The sequence below is a fragment of the Artemia sp. Qi Xiang Cuo genome, chromosome 19 (assembly GCF_049724085.1).
Source record: "Artemia sp. Qi Xiang Cuo chromosome 19, ASM4972408v1, whole genome shotgun sequence".
Taxonomy (NCBI): Eukaryota; Metazoa; Arthropoda; class Branchiopoda; order Anostraca; family Artemiidae; genus Artemia; species Artemia sp. Qi Xiang Cuo.
This window is the reverse complement of record NC_142812.1, coordinates 27,449,209-27,469,097: the sequence shown is the minus strand read 5'-3', so window position 1 is coordinate 27,469,097 and position 19,889 is coordinate 27,449,209. Positions and strand designations below refer to the sequence as shown.

Below are 19,889 nucleotides of genomic sequence, written 5' to 3'. Positions count from 1 at the left end.
TCCTTTTCCTTATACTGATGCTTTAGAACATGTTAAGTTATTTGGTAGAATTTTTACAATCCTGTAGGGCCCATCCCATTTCGGTTTTAACTTTTTTGTCCCTTCCAGGTTGGTTTTGTATACGTAAACCAAGTCTCCTAAACAATAATTTGTCTTATTTTTGCTTGTTCTGTCATATTTTTTTTGTTCCGTTTTCGTATCTTCCAAATTTTCTTTAACTTGTTCCATAGCTTTTTTCATTCGCATCCCCATTTCTTGCTTATATTGGTCTAGGTTGTAATATGTTCTATCATTTTGTATTTCATCTAAACAAATTCTGGGATCTCTTAGATGTTGTAAAAAAATGGCGTTTCTTTTAAGGAACGTGAAAAAGCCGTATTTATTGCAAAGACTACGAATGGTAAATGTTCATCCCAATTTTCATTTTCTTCTCTTCCATGTATCCCCAGCATGTAAGCTAATTCCCTATGTTTGCGTTCAACATTTCCATTAGCGGCTGCCATATAAGACGATGTAAACCATCGTTTCACACCCGGATATTCTGTAATTTCGTCTAATAATTTGGCTCTAAAACATGGCCCATTGTCGCTAAGTAAAACTCTAAGGAAAATTCCGTGTTCCAAAAATAGACGATTGACCAAAACTTTCGCAATGGTTTTTATCTTTTCGTCTTTAATTAAAAAAGCGTATAAGTATGAGTTAAAATGGTCAGCTACGGTTAGTACACACCTGTTTCCTTACCTGGAAACTGGTAAACTTCCTCCTGTTCCCCAAATTTCTATTGACATTAATTGTACTACCCCTGAAGGGGTGGAGTAGAGACCTAATTCAGCCCTAGGGGTCTTTGGTGGTGACTTTTGTTTGGCACATTCTTGGCAGCTTTGTATGAAAGCTTTTACTTTTGAGTACATTTTGGGAAAATAAAAATCTTCTTTCAGCCTCCCCATAGTTTTGCTTCTCCAATGTGACAGTCAATCGTTGCATGTGCCATCTGTAAAATTTCTCCTTCCAGTGATTTTGGAATTACTGGAATAATTAAGTCGTTTTTCTATATTTTTGCGATCGTCTATTATATCTTACCAAAAGATTTTTACGTTCGTCAAGATTAAAATTATCTAAGTCCTTCAAAAAATGTTTAAAGTGCTCTGGCAGTTCCGTTCCCTTTGATAAAAAGGATTTCATCGCTAAACAAAAATCATCTTTATCTTGATGATTCGAAATATTTTCATTAGATAGTATTTCTACCCCTTCCAGTTCGCTCTGGATGGTTGTAATCAAATTTCCTTCCGTATCAGGATTTCGTGATAAATAGCCTGGTAAAATGTTTGTACGGCCCTTTATATATATTGGGGTATATGAATATGCTTGCAGACGTAGTATCCACAGCGTCAGCCGGGCTGAAGTATTTTGCATCGTATCTAGCCAAATTAATGATTTTTGGTCTACGCGTAAAATGAATTTTTTTCCAAGTAAAAATTGTCGAAAATATTCTGTAAAAAGGACAACTACTAAGCATTCCCTTTCAACTGTCGAATGTTTTCTTTCTGCCTCCGACAGTGACCTGCTGGCGTATTGGACTATTGATTCTACTCCTTCAGAATTTATGTCTAATAATATGGCTCCAATACCGTACCCCGTAGCATCTGTTTGTAAACAGAAGTCTTGTGACAAATCTGGCAGTTGAGTCTTTGGCGCCTGTAATAATTGCCCTTTTATTTCATCAAGCGCTTGTTTTGTGTCCGATGGACATTCGAAATTGCATAATTTTGTTAAAACATTTGTCAAAGTTTGTGCAAATGTTGTATAGTTTATAATATATCATCTGAAATAGCTTAAAAAACCACACACTGATCTGCAGCTTTTTTATCTTTAGGAGGCTGTAAATTTTCTATGACTGTAAATTTTTCTGGATTTGGTGAAATAGTACCTTGGTTTATCAGGTGTCCAAGAAAAACTAGTTTTGGCACTACTATTTTTAACTTTTCTGGTTTTAATTTTAAGCCTGCTTTTTCAAACTTTTCCAGTATTTTTCTAAGTCCGACCAAGTGGTCTTCCAGGTTTTCATTAAACAAAATTACATCATCTAAATAAGCCAGGGTATCTTTTTTCCCTTCCTGGTTCGTTATCTTTTAACACTAAATTCATTAGTCGAATAAAACAATTTGGACTAAATGATAAGCCGAAAGGCATACGTTCAAATGTGAACGTTCTTCCATCATCTATGATTACTGTAGCCTTATGCTTTGTTTCTGCATCTAAAGCGATTTGCCAATATCCTGCTATTAAGTCAAAACTAGTGTAGCATTTTGTACCTCCTAGCGAATCTAAAATCGTATTAATTCTTGGCAACTTCATGACGTCTTTTACCGTGACGGCATTTAGCGCTCTAAAATCTATACATAATCTCCAGGTGTTATCTTTCTTCCTGACTATTACTAGTGGAAAACACCAATAGCTAACACTTTCTTTAATTATTCCCTGATCTTCCATTTCCTTTATTTGGCTTTCTAGCCATGGCTTTAAATGATAAGATGTTTTATACGGTGACTTTTTAATGGGGGGGCTCTGTATTGATATTTTGTGCGTGATTAAGTGAGTTAATCTGTAATCCGCTTTGTGCCTTGCAAAAGTCCATTTAAAACCCCAAAGAATATTTTCCACCCGGGTTTTTACGTTTTCCGGTAAATGTTTTAAATCAAATTTTTGCAAAAAATCCATTTTCGACATTCCATACTATTCTTGTGGTTGAGGTTTTGATGAGTATAATTGTTCGTGGTTAGTGAAATTTACGCTTAATTCTGCACTGTTTAGAGATTTTAGTCCTTAATTTGAAATCTTTTTTACTGGTACAAGTTCTATCTGGTTCAGTCTTACTTTATTATTACTTAGATTTGATAGTTTAAAGTATGTGATACCTTTTTAAATTTTAATAACTTGATTTTCCACGAAAATCATGGTTTATTCTTTTAGAGGGTATCCTCCTATCATGGCGTCCATTGTTTTAATCTGTCCTTCTTTTGTATTTAATGTCGCTAAAACTTGAGCTGTCGTTCCCCCTTCTATTGTGAATTGTCCGCTTATTTTCAGGTTATAATTTGAATCGTGACTTTCCTTATCTGTTGTTACGCAAATTTGCCTATTAGTTTAATTCGCCTGGTTTATGGTTATTGTATCAGATATGGGTTTCCATACGATCCCATATTTTCTGATGGCATCTACTCCTAGAATAAAAGAAAATGGTAGCTGCTTGCATATTATCACTGTTACTGTTATTTCTTTATCCCCTGTGCTAAATTTTAATGGACATTCTCCCAAAATTGTCAGCCTGTGCCCTATCACTGATGTCAGGGTATTCTGGCGTCTGCTTACGCGATTTTTGACACTAGGAGGAAACCTCTTAAAAACTTCTTCTCGAGTTAATGATTTAGACTCACCCATGTCCAGTAAACACGGTAAATTTTTGAAACACTCGATTTTAAATCAAAGCAAAATCTGTAGATTATTATTATTTTCATTTGTATCACAACATTCTAAACTATATAGGGGTCTTTGCAAGGAAACAGCCCTGTCGACCCTTACAGGCTGGTTTCTCCGTTTAAATGCCCACTGTTTGGCCAAAAGTTTTTGGGGTTATCCCAGTTTTCTTCAGCGTTGCTACTTTGACCCTGGGTATTGTTAACCGTTTGCCTCCTGGGCCTAAATTCAGGAATATTACTAGGTGTTTGCCAAGTATTATTTGTTCCATGCCTTCCTAAATTTCTGCTCCCCTGCGTTCTGAACTTGTGTCTTGTCTTGTACGTCTGGCCTTCTTTGCGTATTCTATGCCAGCAATCTGCTGCATAGTGGTTTGGTTTTGCCACAATAATAGCAATTAAATTTCCTCTTAAATTGTTTGTTTGTTTCCTGGTTACTTCTAAATATTTTTGATATGTCATTGTTGGTTCCCCAACTATCTGTCTTTGGTGGGGGAGGGTGCCCATATTTTCTATAGCTATTAGCTGCTAATCTCTCAAGTTCGTGGAATCTGTCAGTTATTTCCCTAGACGGCAACCCTCGGCCTCCGTCGCACCTTTTTGGTTCACGATTTGGCTCCTCAAAGTTCACCCGCTTCTGTCTTCTTTCATATTTCATAATTTCTTGGGTTCCTGTGTTGTTTATTGACATCTGATCAAACTTTTTCATAGCCTCGTCAATTTTTACCTCTGTTTCTACTAGGATTATAGCCTGCTCTAATTTTTCAGGTTTCCGTTATAATATTAGTCTTAATAACTTTTTTGGTAACCCTTGGGTAAAAGTACTTTCTGTACTGTCTCGTCATTTCCGCCTTTCTCTAATTGTAAGCACACGGATCTACAAATTTTGTCCGCATATTCCCTGATACTAGTTGAGGTATTGAATGTCACTACCTCTGTTCTTAGCCTCTCGGAGACGCTTGTTTCTATGAATCTCGTTTTAAAAGATTCAATTAGAGTACTGATGTTCTTGGGCTCTTTTTCCTTAGTCGCCTCAAAGTGTTTCAGGGCCCTTCCCTTTAATTTAGCTGAGACACATTGCTCTTTGACCTTATTGTGAAATAATTCAGTTAGTTCGTCGCAAATTTTTAGTCTTTTGATAAACTCATCTACATCCGAAATTCCCGCGTATTCGGGTATAATTTTTACAATTTCAAGTACTATTGATACGGAACTCATTTTTTCCTCTGGTAAAGCCATTTTATTTTAATCTACTATTTTAATCTAGCCCTCTCGACCCAGTTTTTCCAACGGCCACCAGTTGTGGTAAGAGGTATTTATGGTATTTAGGGTGATGTAATGGTAGATGCCTTTATTCTCCCTTAATAGGGGATATAAACTATGGCCCTAAGGTAATTAAACTTTGGTAGCGTGCCTTAGGCTATGACCGAACTAATGAGGCGTACCAACTGGGTATGTTCGAGGGACTAAAGGTAGATTGTAGAGAGGTTGACTATAAAATAATACTTTTATTTAGTTAATATACACTAATACAAGGTTTGATAATACATATATATATATATATATATATATATATATATATATATATATATATATATATATATATATATATATATTCTATTGGGACTGGTTGTCCCAAGTAGACCACAAGTGTCAGAAAACTACAATAATATATAATAGGATACTTAGACACTTACAATGATCCGACAATATTCCAAGATATTTCTAAAAACAACAGACCAGAGGTCGGTCCGGCATAAAGTTAGTATCAGTCTTCCCCATCCGATGAAATGTATATTTTATACATTTTTATCAACCACACCTTCCTTTACCCAGCCTACGCAACAGCTTGGAAGTGGTGATTTCTTAATTTCCCCTTAAGCAAAAACTTAGCAGGATATATTCCTTATCTTAAAAAAAGTGGTATTTCTAAACTTTGTATTTGCGTCTTAATTTATTTTTACTAAATTCATAATTAACTAAATTAGAAAGCTTTACCACAGTAGGCATTCTTCAGGAATAGTGTCTGAGGCTTGGATTACTCAACGCGGATCTTTATTTCTGCGTTTTGTATAGACCACAGCTGTGGAATTCACTCCCTGAGTGGGTTGAAACGTTACCTTTAGGGAAGTTGTTAATGATTTAAGTTGTCTCGCTAGTAATTCGTTTCCACGTTGTTTATGGTTTATCGACGATATTGTTTAATAGTGTATGCTAATAGTTAAAAGTTGTTACATTTTCACTATTTGTTTGTTTGTTTTTGTTTTGTGATTTTGATTTATGGGTGAAGTGTGAATATATGTTAGTAGATTATAAGGATGACATCCATCATATACAACCCAAGTGGTTTCCTGGATGATTGTTGAAAGATTATGTAAGCATTACTTTGTTTAATAAATTATTTCTCTCTCATTTCTCTCTAAAAGTCATAGAACTTTAATGAAAATCACACCATCAGATTCAGTATATCAGAGAACCCTATTATAGAAGTTTCAAGCTCCTATCTGCAAAAATGTGGAATTTTGTATTTTTTGCCAGAAGAAAGATCACGGATGCGTTTTTTTGTTTTTTTCCCAGCGGTGATCGTTTTTACCCAGTGGTCCAACAAAATCGCGGGAGGGCTCATTCGAACGGAAATTTAAAGTTCTAGTGCCCTTTTAAGTGACTAAGAAATGGAGGGTAACTAGGTCCCCTCCCACGCTCTTTTTTCCCCAAAGTCACCCGATTAAAATTTTGAGATAGCCATTTTGTTCAGCATGGTCAAAAATACAATAACTATGTCTTTGAAGATGACTTAATCCCCCACAGGTCCCGGGGGAAGGTCTGCAACTTCTGAACTTTTCCCAATGTTTACATATAGTATTGGTTATTGGGAAGTATACAGAAGTTTTCTGGGGGAATTTTTTCTGGTATTTGGTGGGGGGGGAAGTCACATAGTATCTGCATTTCTTCTACCCCAGCTATACTGTTATATTTTAATCCCCTAATTGCTTGTTAACAGATCTGGAAGTCCCTACCATCATGAGTACAGAGACGCCACTCGTTTGGACTTTTAAAAGTATTCTTAAGGACCATTTAGTTAAGAATCAAACAGAATAGCATTTTGTTTTCATTTATTTTTTTTCCTCTGAGGAGTTGGTATCCCCTGAGTGGTTTTTTTCTTATGGTGCATGGTTTTATTCTCTGCACTTTGACTCCCAGGCCTCAGATCTGGTCTCTTTTTAATCTTATATGTTGTTCTCCTATTGTTCTCTTTTTTTGGTTGTTGCCTATATTGTATTTTTTTTTTGTATCCCCCTTGTATCCCTGGCCATGGAGCCTTTCGAGAAGGAACATGGATATTGTTGTTTCAACATGTATTCATTGATGAATAAAACTCTGAAATCTGAATAGGTTTGAAAATTAATGTTAAAAAAACTAAGTCGGTAAAACTAGGAATAAGTGAAGGTGAAGAGGTGAAAAGAGATATCAGGTGGACAGCCTCACTTTTCTAGGTAGTGTTATAAGTAAAAAACGGTGGGTGCAGTTAAGCAGAATAGACAAGGCCTATTCCTGGACTTAGATTATGCTGCTGATTTAAGCATCCTAGATGAAAGTGGGAGCCAAATGAATGAACTTTTAGGGGTTTTGCGAATTCGGAGTCCTTGAATAGGTTTGAAAATTAATGTTAAGAAGACAAGGTTGCTAAGGCTAGGAATAGGAGAGGATGAAAAGGTGACGTTGGGTAACGAAAAGATTCATCAGATGCACAGCTTCACTTACCTTGGTAGTATTATTAGTAAAGACGATGGGAGCAGTGAAGATGTTAAAAGTAGAATAGCCAGGGCTCAGGGTGTTGAAAAAAAAACAGTTAAAAAAAAGTTTGGAAGAATAGGAATATAAGTCTGCAAGCCAAGATTAGAATATTGGAAGCTACAGTGATGACAGTGGTTAAATATGATTCTGAAGTATGGGCGCTCTGAAAAGTGGATGAAGACTTGCTAAATGTTCGAGAAATTGCTTACGGATTGTTCTGCGTACCCGGCTGACTGACGGTTTTTCAAACAGTAGGCTGTACGAAAAGTATGGTTCAATACCGCTTTCTAGGGCGATAATGAGATAAATCTTGAGATGGGTAGGGCACGTTCTGCAGATGTCAGATTTCGAAAGATTGTCCTTGTCGGCCAACCGTCTAGGGCTTAACGGAAAGCAGGTCGTCAACGGTTAGGGTGGAAGAGAAGCTTTGAATAAATTGAAATGGAGGAGGAGCGTGTATAGCTGCGTTGGCCTCAGGCAGCGTGGTGCTACGGTGAGTTGTTAGTAGTAGCAGTAGGGTGTTTTTTTCACAGTTGGAAAAGGTTTGGAAGAATAGGAATATAAGTCTGCGAACCAAGATTAGAATATTGGAAACTACAGTGATGAGAGTGGTTAAGTATGGTTCTGAAGCATAGGCACTCTGAAAGACGGGGGGGGGGATTTTCTAGATGTTTTCCAGAGAAATTGCCTGCGGTTTGTTTTGGATACCCGACTGACAGACCGTATCCCGAACATTAAACTTGCGGAAAATGTGGTTCAATCTTGCTTTCTAGGACAATAATGAGAGAAAGGTTGAGATGGCTAAGACACGTTCTCTGGATGAAGGATGACAGATTGCCAAAGATCGTCCTAGTCGGCCAACCATCTAAGGTCAAATGAAAAGCAGGTTGTCCCCAGATAGGGTGGGAGGATTTTGTAACGAAAGATGTCAGGGAAATGGTAACTTCTTTGGAGGGTATAAAGAGGGAGCCCTTGAATAGATTAGAATGGCGGAGGAGCGTATGTAGCTGTGTTGGCCTCATACGGCTTGTTGCTTCTGTGAGCTGTTAGTAGTAGTAAGAATAGTGTATAAATATATGTATATTAAGATTAAGAAACCTATTGTGATATATTTCACAGATACTAATTTCTGGAGAAAGGAATCCCTGTTTTTATGTATAAGGATTATGTCCGGTTAAGTCAAATTTTATCCAAAACGCATCACGTTTCTTCCGCAATGTAATAAAATACTTATTTTTGCTAATTTTTGATCTTCCAAAGAAGGGCTTAAAATCTGCTCTAACCTCCAATAGGGACTCCCTATCCCCGCCCTCTTCCCAAAGGAACTGACCGTCCCAATAATGGCTGTAATCGGTTTCTTATTGGCAAGAGGTAACATTTTTCTTACAAAAAAAAAAAAAAACTGATTAGAATTTTTGGAAATCCGTCAAATTTTGACATTCGATTATTCTACCCCTTTGGGCTGTTTATTTCTATTAATAAAAACAAACCTCCACGGTCTATTAAACAAAATGAGCAGCCTGGATCTGCGAGTTTATTTAGTCAAGGAGGCACACTTGTGCCTCCTTGAAAGAGGCGACCCACCACAATGTAAAGCGATTTCCAGTCCTAGCTGTCGCAGAGAGACGGCGGTGATCGCATTTTGTAGCCTAAGCTCAAACTAAGAAACACCCCCCTCCGACTTTATCTTCATGGGGGAAAGTGGGCCGGAAGTTTCAACCCTCCCACCACAGCCCCCTTTAACGTTGCCCAATCGGGCTGAAATTTAGAGAATAATCTTTCCTAGGGCCTGGGAGCTTATCCTCAAAATTTCAGCTCAATCCGATCACTCCTACCCTGTTTTCCAAAAACCAAATATTAAGTTTTTCTTTTTTATCAGCCACGCCTACAGGCCACAGTTGGCAACGGATCCGGGTGAATGAGGACTCATTCAAAGCGGAATTTGACCTGTTAGGGCCTTTTGATATTTTCAGACCGAAAAAATTATCCCCCGAATTTACATTTACTAAAAACCTCGTTTTCCTATAAGAGCCCATGTTAATTTTTGAAATTCCTAAAAGCATAGTATTTCATTATTAAATTAGATCAAAATAGTCCTCTTAACCTGAAAAGTCCTCTTAACCTGGCAAGCTTCCAAAAATTTCAGCTCTTTCCCAGAAGTTTTTTTGGTCGAAAAACGAAAATTTTACTTTGTATTTGCTTGCGTTTAGATTGCAGAGACTAAAAATAATTTAACAACGAGTCTCTGATGGTACAGTGGTCAGTATTTCTGTCTGTCTATGCGGAAGACCCGGGTTCGATTCCCCGTCAGAGTAAATTTTTTATATATTGAATTTAAAGTAGTATCTCTTAAATTTAAAGTTTAAAAAAGAAACCCAGTTTCTTTTTTAAATCCAATCTATTAAATCCTTCGGCTCAACAGGCGTCTCCAGAAGAATATCACAGTCGGCCTTCAGCTTACAGGTAAGTCTCCACTGCTTTGATAACATGCCGTATACCCGCATGCTCGAAGAAAAGTTGAAAAAAGAAAATCTTAATGTGTATTTGATTTGAGTATTCAGGAATTAAAAGCCTTAACAAAAGAATCTTCCAAAGCGGGGGGTTTGGGAGGCGGCAGCCCCCAACTTTAACTCCTGACACGATTAGCTAACAGTTAGTCAAGCAATAATAAGTAATAAACTGTACAAAAACGTGCAGAAATTATTTGAAAAAAACTATGCTTTCTAAAGAGTTAAAGAGGCTGAGTCACAAGTTCGAACCTTAAAATGTACAGGGATTAGGAGGTACAGTTGGGGGGCTGCCGCCCCCCCCACTTTTGCAGCCTCTTTTGTTAAGATTTTTTTAAGTCCTGTAGCCTGCAATCAGTTGGTCGTACCAACACGAATGAAATTGTTTCAATGACTTTTTTTTAAATCTTCAGAGAATTTGGCAATGACAACTCAGTCTGTTACAGTTATAACTACAAACTTGTCTCTGTGCCAGTTATAGTTATGTATTCAGTGTGATTATGTATGATGGAAAAATAGATGAACCTGAACAACCTACTTCAACCTAAACTGCTTGTTTATGCTGAGCCCTTCTTCTGTTCCCTGTTTTTTCTGTTCAAAATTATTAAGTTTATCACATTATAGCTTGTTATCGGTTAGGGAAAAATCTCCTGTAAAAAATCTAGCAAACAGGCTCAGTACTGTTTCTAATCAAAGAGATGCAATAGGATGTTCTTACGGTAAAAAATTCAAGCAGACTTTGTTCGTGTTGCAACGTAGTTCTTTGCAAGAGTAAAAGCGGGGGTTGAGGGGGCCGGTAGACCCCCAAAATAAAAATCTTAACAAAAGAGGCTGCAATTGCGGTGGTATTGGGGGTCGGCAGCCCCCCAACTGTACCTCCTAATCCCTGTACGTTTCAAGGTTCGAACTTGTGACTTAGCCTCTTTAACTCTTTCGAAAACGTAGTTTTTTTTTCAAATAATCAAATAATAAGACAGCTCTAGTCTGATTAGCCAAGTCCGGTATTCTAATGAAAAACTCAATTTAAAAGGATGGTCAGAGCATATTGAATCAGGACAATTCAGGTCAACGCACGGCTATTTCAATATATTTACTTTGAATCTAGATTAACTTCCTTTAAACTTTTCAGAATTCAACCGGATTCAAAACCTAAGCGAACTATAAACAGGTAAATGTAAATGAGCTACGTAATAAATGTGACGCAAATACCGGGCCGTCTTTTCATGTGGACTCAACAAACAGTAAATCAGACGAAGTTAAAGTTATGATCAAGAAGGATTGTTACATGAACAGAAAAGAAATTTAAGGGTGCGTGAAGACAAAACAAACAAAAAAACAACGGATATGGATTCAAATGAGGTAAGTGAAGGTAATCTTGGTGCAAGATTGCTTTTCTGTAATTAAGTGTGTACTAGCAAAAGACCAATACCATTCGGTTCCCCATTCAGCGCTCTTTTGAAATGAAACAAACTTAACCGTGCCATTTGCAATCTAGCCACTACCCCCCGATAGCCGAATATAGCCCTAGGCTATTTACAAAAGCCTTCGATTTTGCTGTGTTTTTGTAAATTAGTACTGCTCGGCGTTATGGACGAACTAAGTAGCCTACAAAAAAAATAATGCAAACCGAGAGAGTCAGTCTTCAGCAATTGTCAGGGGTGTAGCTCCAGCATTTTTTTTTGGGGGGGGGGGGGCAAGAGTAGTCCACACACGGAGAGTCAAGGGGCATGGGATAGCCTATCAAATAGTTTTCTCTCTTAAAATTATGGAGGGGGGGGGGTAAATTTTTTACCAAATCATATTTTTGACTTACGAATAAAGTGAATATACCATCGATGCCTTTTTTGATGCTCTTTACGAATATAATAATCATTTTTGTCGGAAACGAATTATAGCCCCCACCCCTATATATAGGCTACCACTTCAGGGTATATATTTGCACATTAGGGGGGTTGGGGGAAAGTGTAAACTTACCTCTCATTTACATCAGAAATAAAATTTAACCCCACCCCCCTAATGTCCAAATATATACCCTGAATTGGTGTATATAGGGGTGGAGGCTAAAACTCGTTTCCAACAAAAATGATTATTATATTCGTAAAGAGCTTCAAAAAAGGCATCGATGGTATATTCACTTTATTCGTAAGTCAATAATATGACTTGGTAAAAATTTACCGGGGGAGGGGGTAACTGCCCGCCCCAAACGACGCCACTGGCAATTGTGCGCAATCGCCACGTAGGGAATGCTATATTTAAAAGAGTATTGAATGTGGAACTTAATTTTGATGCTCTTTTGTTATTAAAGTGGTTTCCTTCAAAGGCGATATCATTCTGAACAATCACCTTTCCTTCTATGCAGAAATCTTGCTGCTTAATTACAAATCAACGTCTTCTTAATTACATGCCAGCCCCACATCTCCTTACCGGGGCTAAATATAGACCTAGGCTATATACAACATTTTGCAAATTTTGTGGGCTTGTACTTACTCTGGTAAATGTTTTAATTTTTTCCATTACTTAGCTAGGTAGAGTGCGAACACACCATTCGATGCGTCTTTTAAAGCTCTTTCCAAATATATTAATCGCTTCCTAGGGAAACTTTATTTTGTGCCCTTAAAGTGACTTTATTTCTAATTATTTACTAGCTGAAAATTGTTACCAAAATTCTGGAAACTGCTTTAAAGCAATCTTATGCCTCAACCATAAAACTGCATTGCTCTGCTTACCCCCCCCCCTTTGATGGATGAGAATATTAACCTCTATAAATATTCGCGCAACATTTTAGAATTACATTATACTTTTCTTCCTAATTGATTACCGTTTGTGGTTCAGTTCTAGTTGAGGGGCTTCATGTCATCTTGGAAAGTAACTGAGTTAGGTGAATGCAGCTTTCGGGAGTTAATCTGGGGTCTAAAGTATATCGTAGGAAAGTGTTACCAAGCTACTATATCAACCTTTTCCTTATTTGTAGGGCTTAGAAGTTTGCATAGATGACAGGTCTAATTTTTGAAATTAGATTTTCTGTCTAAATTTTGACAAAAAAAGGTTTTGCCTTAATTTCAGGGTTTCAGTCCCTTTTCCGTTGGCTCGGTTTTTTGAAAGTGTAATTCCTTTTATTTCAGCAGGATTCGAAGCCTCATCAAGGTTTCGCTCCTAGGCCTAAATTTAATAAATTGATTTTCAAAATTTTAAAATCTACTGAAGCAGGATTGAGCAGATATATGAGAATAAAAATGCTCCCCTTATCCCTCATTTGAGTAGTAGGCTACATCTATTTCTTAGGGTTTCGCTTTTATAACAAAAAGGCTGTAAAAGGTCATCTATGGTGAATGCCCTTTGTAGGGGGAAGTATGGAAGTAGGTACTTTGAATTTGAATGAATCTAACGGCATTACTCTTTTGTTATTATTCTAGCCTAGCTAGGTTAGAGGAGGGATGACTGCGCAAGGCTACCCATAGTTCAGGCTTGATTGATAGCCTATAGCCATTTCCGCATGACCTGTTCTAATACTGCTCTGGATTATTTTACGCTCTAAGAATTTATTTAGCTCGCTATAATTTTTTGCTGAATGCTGATATTAAAAAAAAAATGAAAACTAGTTTTCGTTCCTATTATTCCGTAATTTGCACTAAGGCCAATTCAAAATTTTATTTCCTCCCTTCGGCCTATCCTTATCTGTATATTCTGAGTTTAAATACCACTGGTATAGTGAGTCCTGCTATTCTAGAAATGTTTTTAGAATCATTGTAAAGTAAAGGAGGATTTTAGAGGTACTTAGAGGAGGGATCATGGGCACCCATTTGGGGGGGGGGGGGCCAGAGGGGGGCACCAACCCCCCGCTGGCTGAATGATACTGCCTTATATTTATATTTTTGTTTTGGGTTTTCTATTATACAGCATTGGAAGTGCCGATTAGAGCAGGTAAGCCCCCCCCTAAAACTCAGCTTATTGGTGCCCATGGGGGGGGGATTGAAAATCCTGTTTCTCATCCATCCTTTCAGACAAATCCTTGAGGAGATTAAGGCCCTCCCTCCTTCTGTATAAAGGTATAAAGAGTGGCAAAGTTCGTTTTAAAGTTAAGCAGGGTTTCATAGGTGCAGTTGCACGGAAATAATGCGCCATTTTTCTAGGAGACAGTGGGTTACAAAAATACTGTTTCTCATCCATCCTTTCAGACAAATTATTCTGCAGACAAATCCTCGAGGAGATTAAAGCCCTCCCTCTTTCTGTATAAAGGTATAAAGAGTGGTAAAATTCATTTTAAAATTAAGCAGGGTTTCAGAGGTGCAATTGCACAGAAATAAAGTGCTGTATTTCTGTGAGACAGTGTGATTCAAAAATCCTCTTTCTAATACACCCTAATTTTTTTGAAGTATTATTGAAAAACTATTTCGTTAAATGACAGCTGATTGAATCTTTTGACCCTTTATTCAAATTTGTCCTAATAGTCAAATTGCTATCAGACATTTTAGTTTTTAAGCAGATAAATATAAAAAGTTTTACAAATATTTTTTAAATTAACGTATAATCCAAATATGTCAATTAAAAAATGACAGAAATTAATCCAAAACCTTTTTGGCTCTGGAGTAAAAGTAAGGAGTGACATTAAAACTTAAAAGAGTAGAAATAAATTCGTATAATGGGTAGAACGTAAAACGAACAGGAACTAATATTAATTAACAGACTAAACCCAAAAAATAACATAAACTAAAATGAATGATCACGCCAACTCTAAAAATATCATATACTACTCTGAATGAATAAATGATACTTAAAAACGAACAAATCTTAAATTTAATAAATAAGACAAGCTTGAAACAATTAGAAATAACCACAAATAAGAATGCAGCTACTCGTCCCTCAAAACCCCAAAGACTGGTATAAGATCAAATGCTTTTTTTTATTTTAAATCAAATATTTCTGCTTAGCTTATTTTAACTTATCTACTTTGCCGGAGCCCTTCTGAAGTAGATTATGGCGTCCCTCAGGGATCTGTTCTTGGCCCCGTTCTATTTCTGATTTATGTTAATGATTTCATTTCGGCTGTCAAAAACACCAGACCTTTAGCATGCTGCAAGCTGTGTCATCCCGATGCTCCTTCATGTTCCAATACTACTTCTAATGAAGATTGTCTTGTTGCTTTTGCGGATGACACTACTCTTGGGACCCTTGGGAAGACGGAACGTCTCAGCTTACGGACCTTCAGGCGTCACAAGGCTCCTTGTGTAGACCAGAGAATTGGGTGGTCCGGTTTCTGGGTATCCTGCTTGATGAGAACCTTTCGTTTAGAAACCATATAGCCATGATTAGGGTTAAGGCCTCACGGAGTTTGGGTATCGTTCGAAAACTCGGATCACAATTTCTGGATGTATTCTGAAGCTTCTTTTTTTTCTGTCTTGTCCAGTCATATGTTTCGGATTGGCCCATTGTATGGATGTCTACTTTTCCTTCTACACTGTGATCACTTTCTGTCATGTATAATAAAGCACGGCGTCTGGTTATGGACATTAACTGTGCCTCACCAAAACTGCTCTTAAGCCTACATTCTATTTATATTCTTTCTGGTGCTTCATTTGTCTTTCATCAGCTTCATGGTAATCTTCCAAAATCTCTTCAAGAAGCTCCTGTGTTTATTTCTGATTCAACCCCATATAGCATTCGTTCCTCACATAATATCTGCATTGCTCCTACCCCTACTATACGGTCAGATTTCAACCACTCATTGCTTGTCAACAGGTCTGGGATTCCCTGCCTTCTTCAGTACAGAGATGGCACTGGTTTAGGACTTTTAAAAGGATTCTTAAGGACCATTTAGTTAAGAATAAAAAAGAATAGCATTTTGTTTTTATTAATTTATTTTATTTTCCTTTTCATCTGAGGAGTTGATGTCCCCTAAGTGTTTATTTCATAGTGCATGGTTGTCTTCTCTGACTCCCAGGCCTCAGGTATGGTCTGTTTTTAATGTTACATGTTGTTTGGCTACTGTTCTCTTTTTTTGGTTATTGCTTACATTATATTTCTTTTTATATCCCCCTTGTATCCCTGGCCACGGAGCCTTTCGAGGGGGAATAAAAGTATTGTACTTCCAATCTGCATTTATTGGTGAATAAAACTCTGAACTCTCTAGTGCCGTTAATCCCTAAGAAATAATTCTTAGTTCCTTCCACAAAAGGCTCAATGGCCTGTAACGTGGGGAAACAATAATTACAATTACACCAAAAAATACTCAAAAAAGGAAATTAAAAAATTTGAATGGACTAATCATAAAATTTAGAAATCAAATAGTGCTCAAACTTCCAGAAATTTTACCAACTTAGTACACCTTAAAGTCGGCATCACTAGTTTTAGGGATTTTTTCTTTCCCAGAGATTCTCTTTTGCATAATTATTTTTAGTTTTTTCTTAAGGTTTAGTGTTTTTTTGCTTTCATTAGAGGTTTTTTCTCGAATTATGAACAACGCTAAAATTCAAACACGAAAAAAACATTGATGCTCGACTCGGAATAAAATTATTATTGGTATTCAGTTTGCACCAGGCATATTCGCAGGAATTATTTTTAGAGGGTTGTGGTAATTAGAAAAAAATAGTTTCAATAAGAAGAACACAAAAATTTTGGAGAATTTGGGATTTTGGAGGTGGGGAAGGTCCTAAGAGTCCTCAAGCATTCTCTTGCCCTCGTACTTCCCTAGTCTGCACGTAAGCCAGCATCATTTGCAATAGAAGGTAGATTGCACCTTTGTTTTCATTCATGCGACTTTTTTTTTACTTACAAATATACCCTAAGCTAGTCCTTTTAGTTGATTAACCCGACGAGATAATTCAGACAGGCCGAAAGAGACGAGATGGTGTGCTATGTAAAATCATCATTTTTGATCCAGCCACGGTCACCTGAACTATTGGATCAAAGCGACTTCAATCAGAACCATAGAGATAGCATGTCACCAGCATAGAGACCATTACATGTGACGAGATCTGAATCTAAATTCTAATTGCCTATAAGGACATTATAATCATCAATCAGCACGTGTTCATTTGGTTTCTATGTAAAATACCTTCCATCTCATCAAGAAGAATGGGCTTAGGCTTTTCTAAAAGCCTAGACAAACGTAAACCAAACTTTTTGTGCTATTTTCAAGAAGGAAGCAGACAAATTATATTTTAGTAATGGTATTTCTTAAGATGTTTTTGATTTTATTTTGGACCTGGTGTCAATCATTACCATCTTCCATGAAACCCCAACAACCGTGGGTACGTTTCAGAATTCTTCCATCATTAGTGATAGTTAAGTATTTGTTGTTACTTTCGTTTCAAGACAACGGAAAACACAAAATTAGAAGCAATTTAGACTACCATAATTGTGGGATCAACTACAATATTAGCCCTTTTTATGTATTATTCTAATTTTAGAGGCTAAATTGCTTGTTATCTGTCATTTTAGGCTGAAGGTAATAGCAAATAACTGATGATAATCAATGGTAATAATTGAGACCTGAAACACGCCTCATGTGTCATTTCTTAAACCATAACATTAGTTTTTGGCACTTGACGATGTTCAACTGTTACATGAACAAGGCTACCCACGTGATACCTGCAAACGTAACACACTAAGCTTTTTTTTTGGCCCATGTCTTGATATCTGTCATCCCCACTCTTTACGCTAAAGTTTTTTTTCCCGCCAATGCTTTAAGAACAAGTCCTTTAATAGAAGACTTGACTTACTTTGACTTAAGGCTCCTGCCGCATGGTGTGTGGCATAGAGAACATAGCAAATTTGCTCCTCCATATGGACCTGCCTGCTGCTATGAGGGGGACCTCGACAGCCGCAACGTCGGTCATGTTGAGGAACTTGTGAAGGCCGTCCTTCCATCTGGTCTGAGGTCTACCCCTTGGACGCAGCCAACTATGGGATGTGGGATCAAAGTCGTATGTAATTCTGGCAAATGGAACTTGGTGAGTAAGGGCAAGGAATATTTTATTACTCACAAAATCATCCCATCGGAGCCCCTCGATTCGACGGAGTCTTTACCATTATGACAAAATGTCCTTTTTTTCCGCAATGCCTCGACAGTGAAAAGGTTTGATAACAAAAACTTTTCTTATATGCTTTAAAATATTTCACGTAGCCTATGCTTCAAACAATAAAGTTTTCATTCAATATTGATAGGAAATCGGTAAAGGCCCATTCACAATGAGATTTTACTAATTCCGAAATTTAGCTAGCGCTAATTTGAGCCAATCAGAATTTTTCATATAATTTTCTGATTAGCTCAAGTTAGCGCTAGTTAAATATAGTACATCCAAAGTTCGACTTTTTCTGACTTGCTTTATGACTGGAAAAAAACACAGCAAAGTCTATTTTGAGAAGAAAACTTAAATAGGTTGCTTTTTCTTTTTTTCTTTTTGTATTAGGTTATTTAATGTTTTGTTATAATAGTTCTCTGTCTTTAATAAAAGGTCCGTTTCGAGATAAGCTGAACGAAAATAAGAAATTAGTCAATTTATTTGCTTTCAGCGTTGAATGAGGACTTGTTTTGAAGACTAGATCAATTTGTATATACAAGCATGACAAAGCAAACTAAATAAAGAAGATATAGATTACTTTGTTCAAATACGTAACTTAAATTTAGATAAGAATTTCTGTCTCAAACTTGTAAGATACAACATTAATTTGATATATGACTCCCACTGTCTTGTAGACGACGCGGGCTAGAGAGCTTCAGAACTCCACATCGCGACATGGACCAATCTGCTGCTAAAGGTAGACCTGTTCATTGTAATTTAAGCCGTGCCAAAAAACTTCTCGAGATTGTACCTTGGCATGAGGTCTATCCGTCGGGCGAGACCAGGCCTGGGCTACGGGATCGAAGTTTTAGACTATTTGGGCTGGTGCTTAAGAAGAAATGCACAGGAAGTGTTTTGAATATTTTGTTGAACGTTGGGGAATTTGAGGAAGGAGTAGCGCCTCGAATCTAAGTATGCAGTCGGAACAAAAAAAAATGTTGAGTTGAATTTTGAGATGTCTCCGAAATATCATTTATGCAGTCGGAACAAAAAAATTGTTGAGTTGAATTTCGAGACGTCTCCGAAATATCATCAGTGTGGCGGATGATTTCCTTGGATTTCAGCTCAACTAAATTTTTGTTCTTATCAATACGGTAAACAATCGCTTTAAGGAAAAACTGTCTTTAATAACTTAAGGATAGGTGGTTGAGCAGGGTCAGTGTTGCTAAAATTACTCATCAAAGAGCCAAATATGAACAATATAACTATTAAAAATTTATGAGAGCTAAATCAGTTTATTAATTAGTAAACCTTTATTGTAATTTTAAACCTTCGTTAAATTTCGGGTACACTGAATAAAACTTGACTTAACACTGAATAATAAAAATTACATTTTAGGAAAAGAAATAAAGACCCCGGAACACCCCCCCCCCAAAAAAAAAACCAAACGTTGGTATTTGTATTAAGGTTTCCTTTATTTTCAGCATAGTTTACCAGTAACAAGTTAATAAATATTAAATACCAGCAGAGACAAATTTGAACATGACTATGCAAAAAGACACAAATATGTTTTATTGTTGAATCAGTTGTTTTTGACATGTCGAAAACGCTCGAGAGTCCCTTAGGCCACTATTCCCAGTCGTCAGAAACGCCTGATCGTGGATGTATGTACCAGAGCCGCACGCGAATTGGGAAATCAACTTTGCCGAGCAATGAGCCAGACGAATGACAACAATCCACTGCAGAAATACTCCTATTGAAAAGAAAAGAATATCGTTAAAGCATCAAATTTATGGACTTGCGCATATCAGCTTCATCTGTACCGCCCTAAACCAATGGGGTGTTATTTGAACACCTGTTGCACAATCTAAAAAAAAAAGTTTAGCCTGGAGCAATGTAAACTGGAATGTTCTCTCAGAAAGCTTCACCTAAATATCAGTTTTCATGAGCAATAGTCTCATAGTAGGAACAATTTCCAGACGACCCTGTTTGCACTCCTTTAAAAGGAGTTTTCATCGTTTATGGGGTAATAAATATAATAGTAAAGAATATTCGTATTCATAGACACTGCCGGTGCCGGGAATTTTACCTTAGAAAGGTCTTTTACATTATCA

The 19,889-nt window shown here is 37.0% G+C and overlaps 2 protein-coding genes across 2 annotated transcripts in view; one reads left to right on the top strand and one right to left on the bottom strand.

The window, feature by feature from the left end:
- LOC148940681 (oxidized purine nucleoside triphosphate hydrolase-like) overlaps positions 1–19,885 on the bottom strand; it is a 61,791-nt gene extending 41,906 nt beyond the window's left edge. The window contains exon 1 of the mRNA XM_089105623.1: positions 19,865–19,885. The gene's annotated coding sequence lies outside the window, so the exon portion shown is untranslated. The remainder of the gene's footprint in view (positions 1–19,864) is intronic.
- Positions 11,014–19,889, top strand: part of LOC148940679 (uncharacterized) — a 112,686-nt gene continuing 103,810 nt past the window's right edge. Inside the window, exon 1 of the mRNA XM_089105616.1 lies at positions 11,014–11,134. Within this exon, the coding sequence (XP_088961742.1) occupies positions 11,120–11,134 (15 nt within the window). The 5' untranslated portion in view covers positions 11,014–11,119. The remainder of the gene's footprint in view (positions 11,135–19,889) is intronic.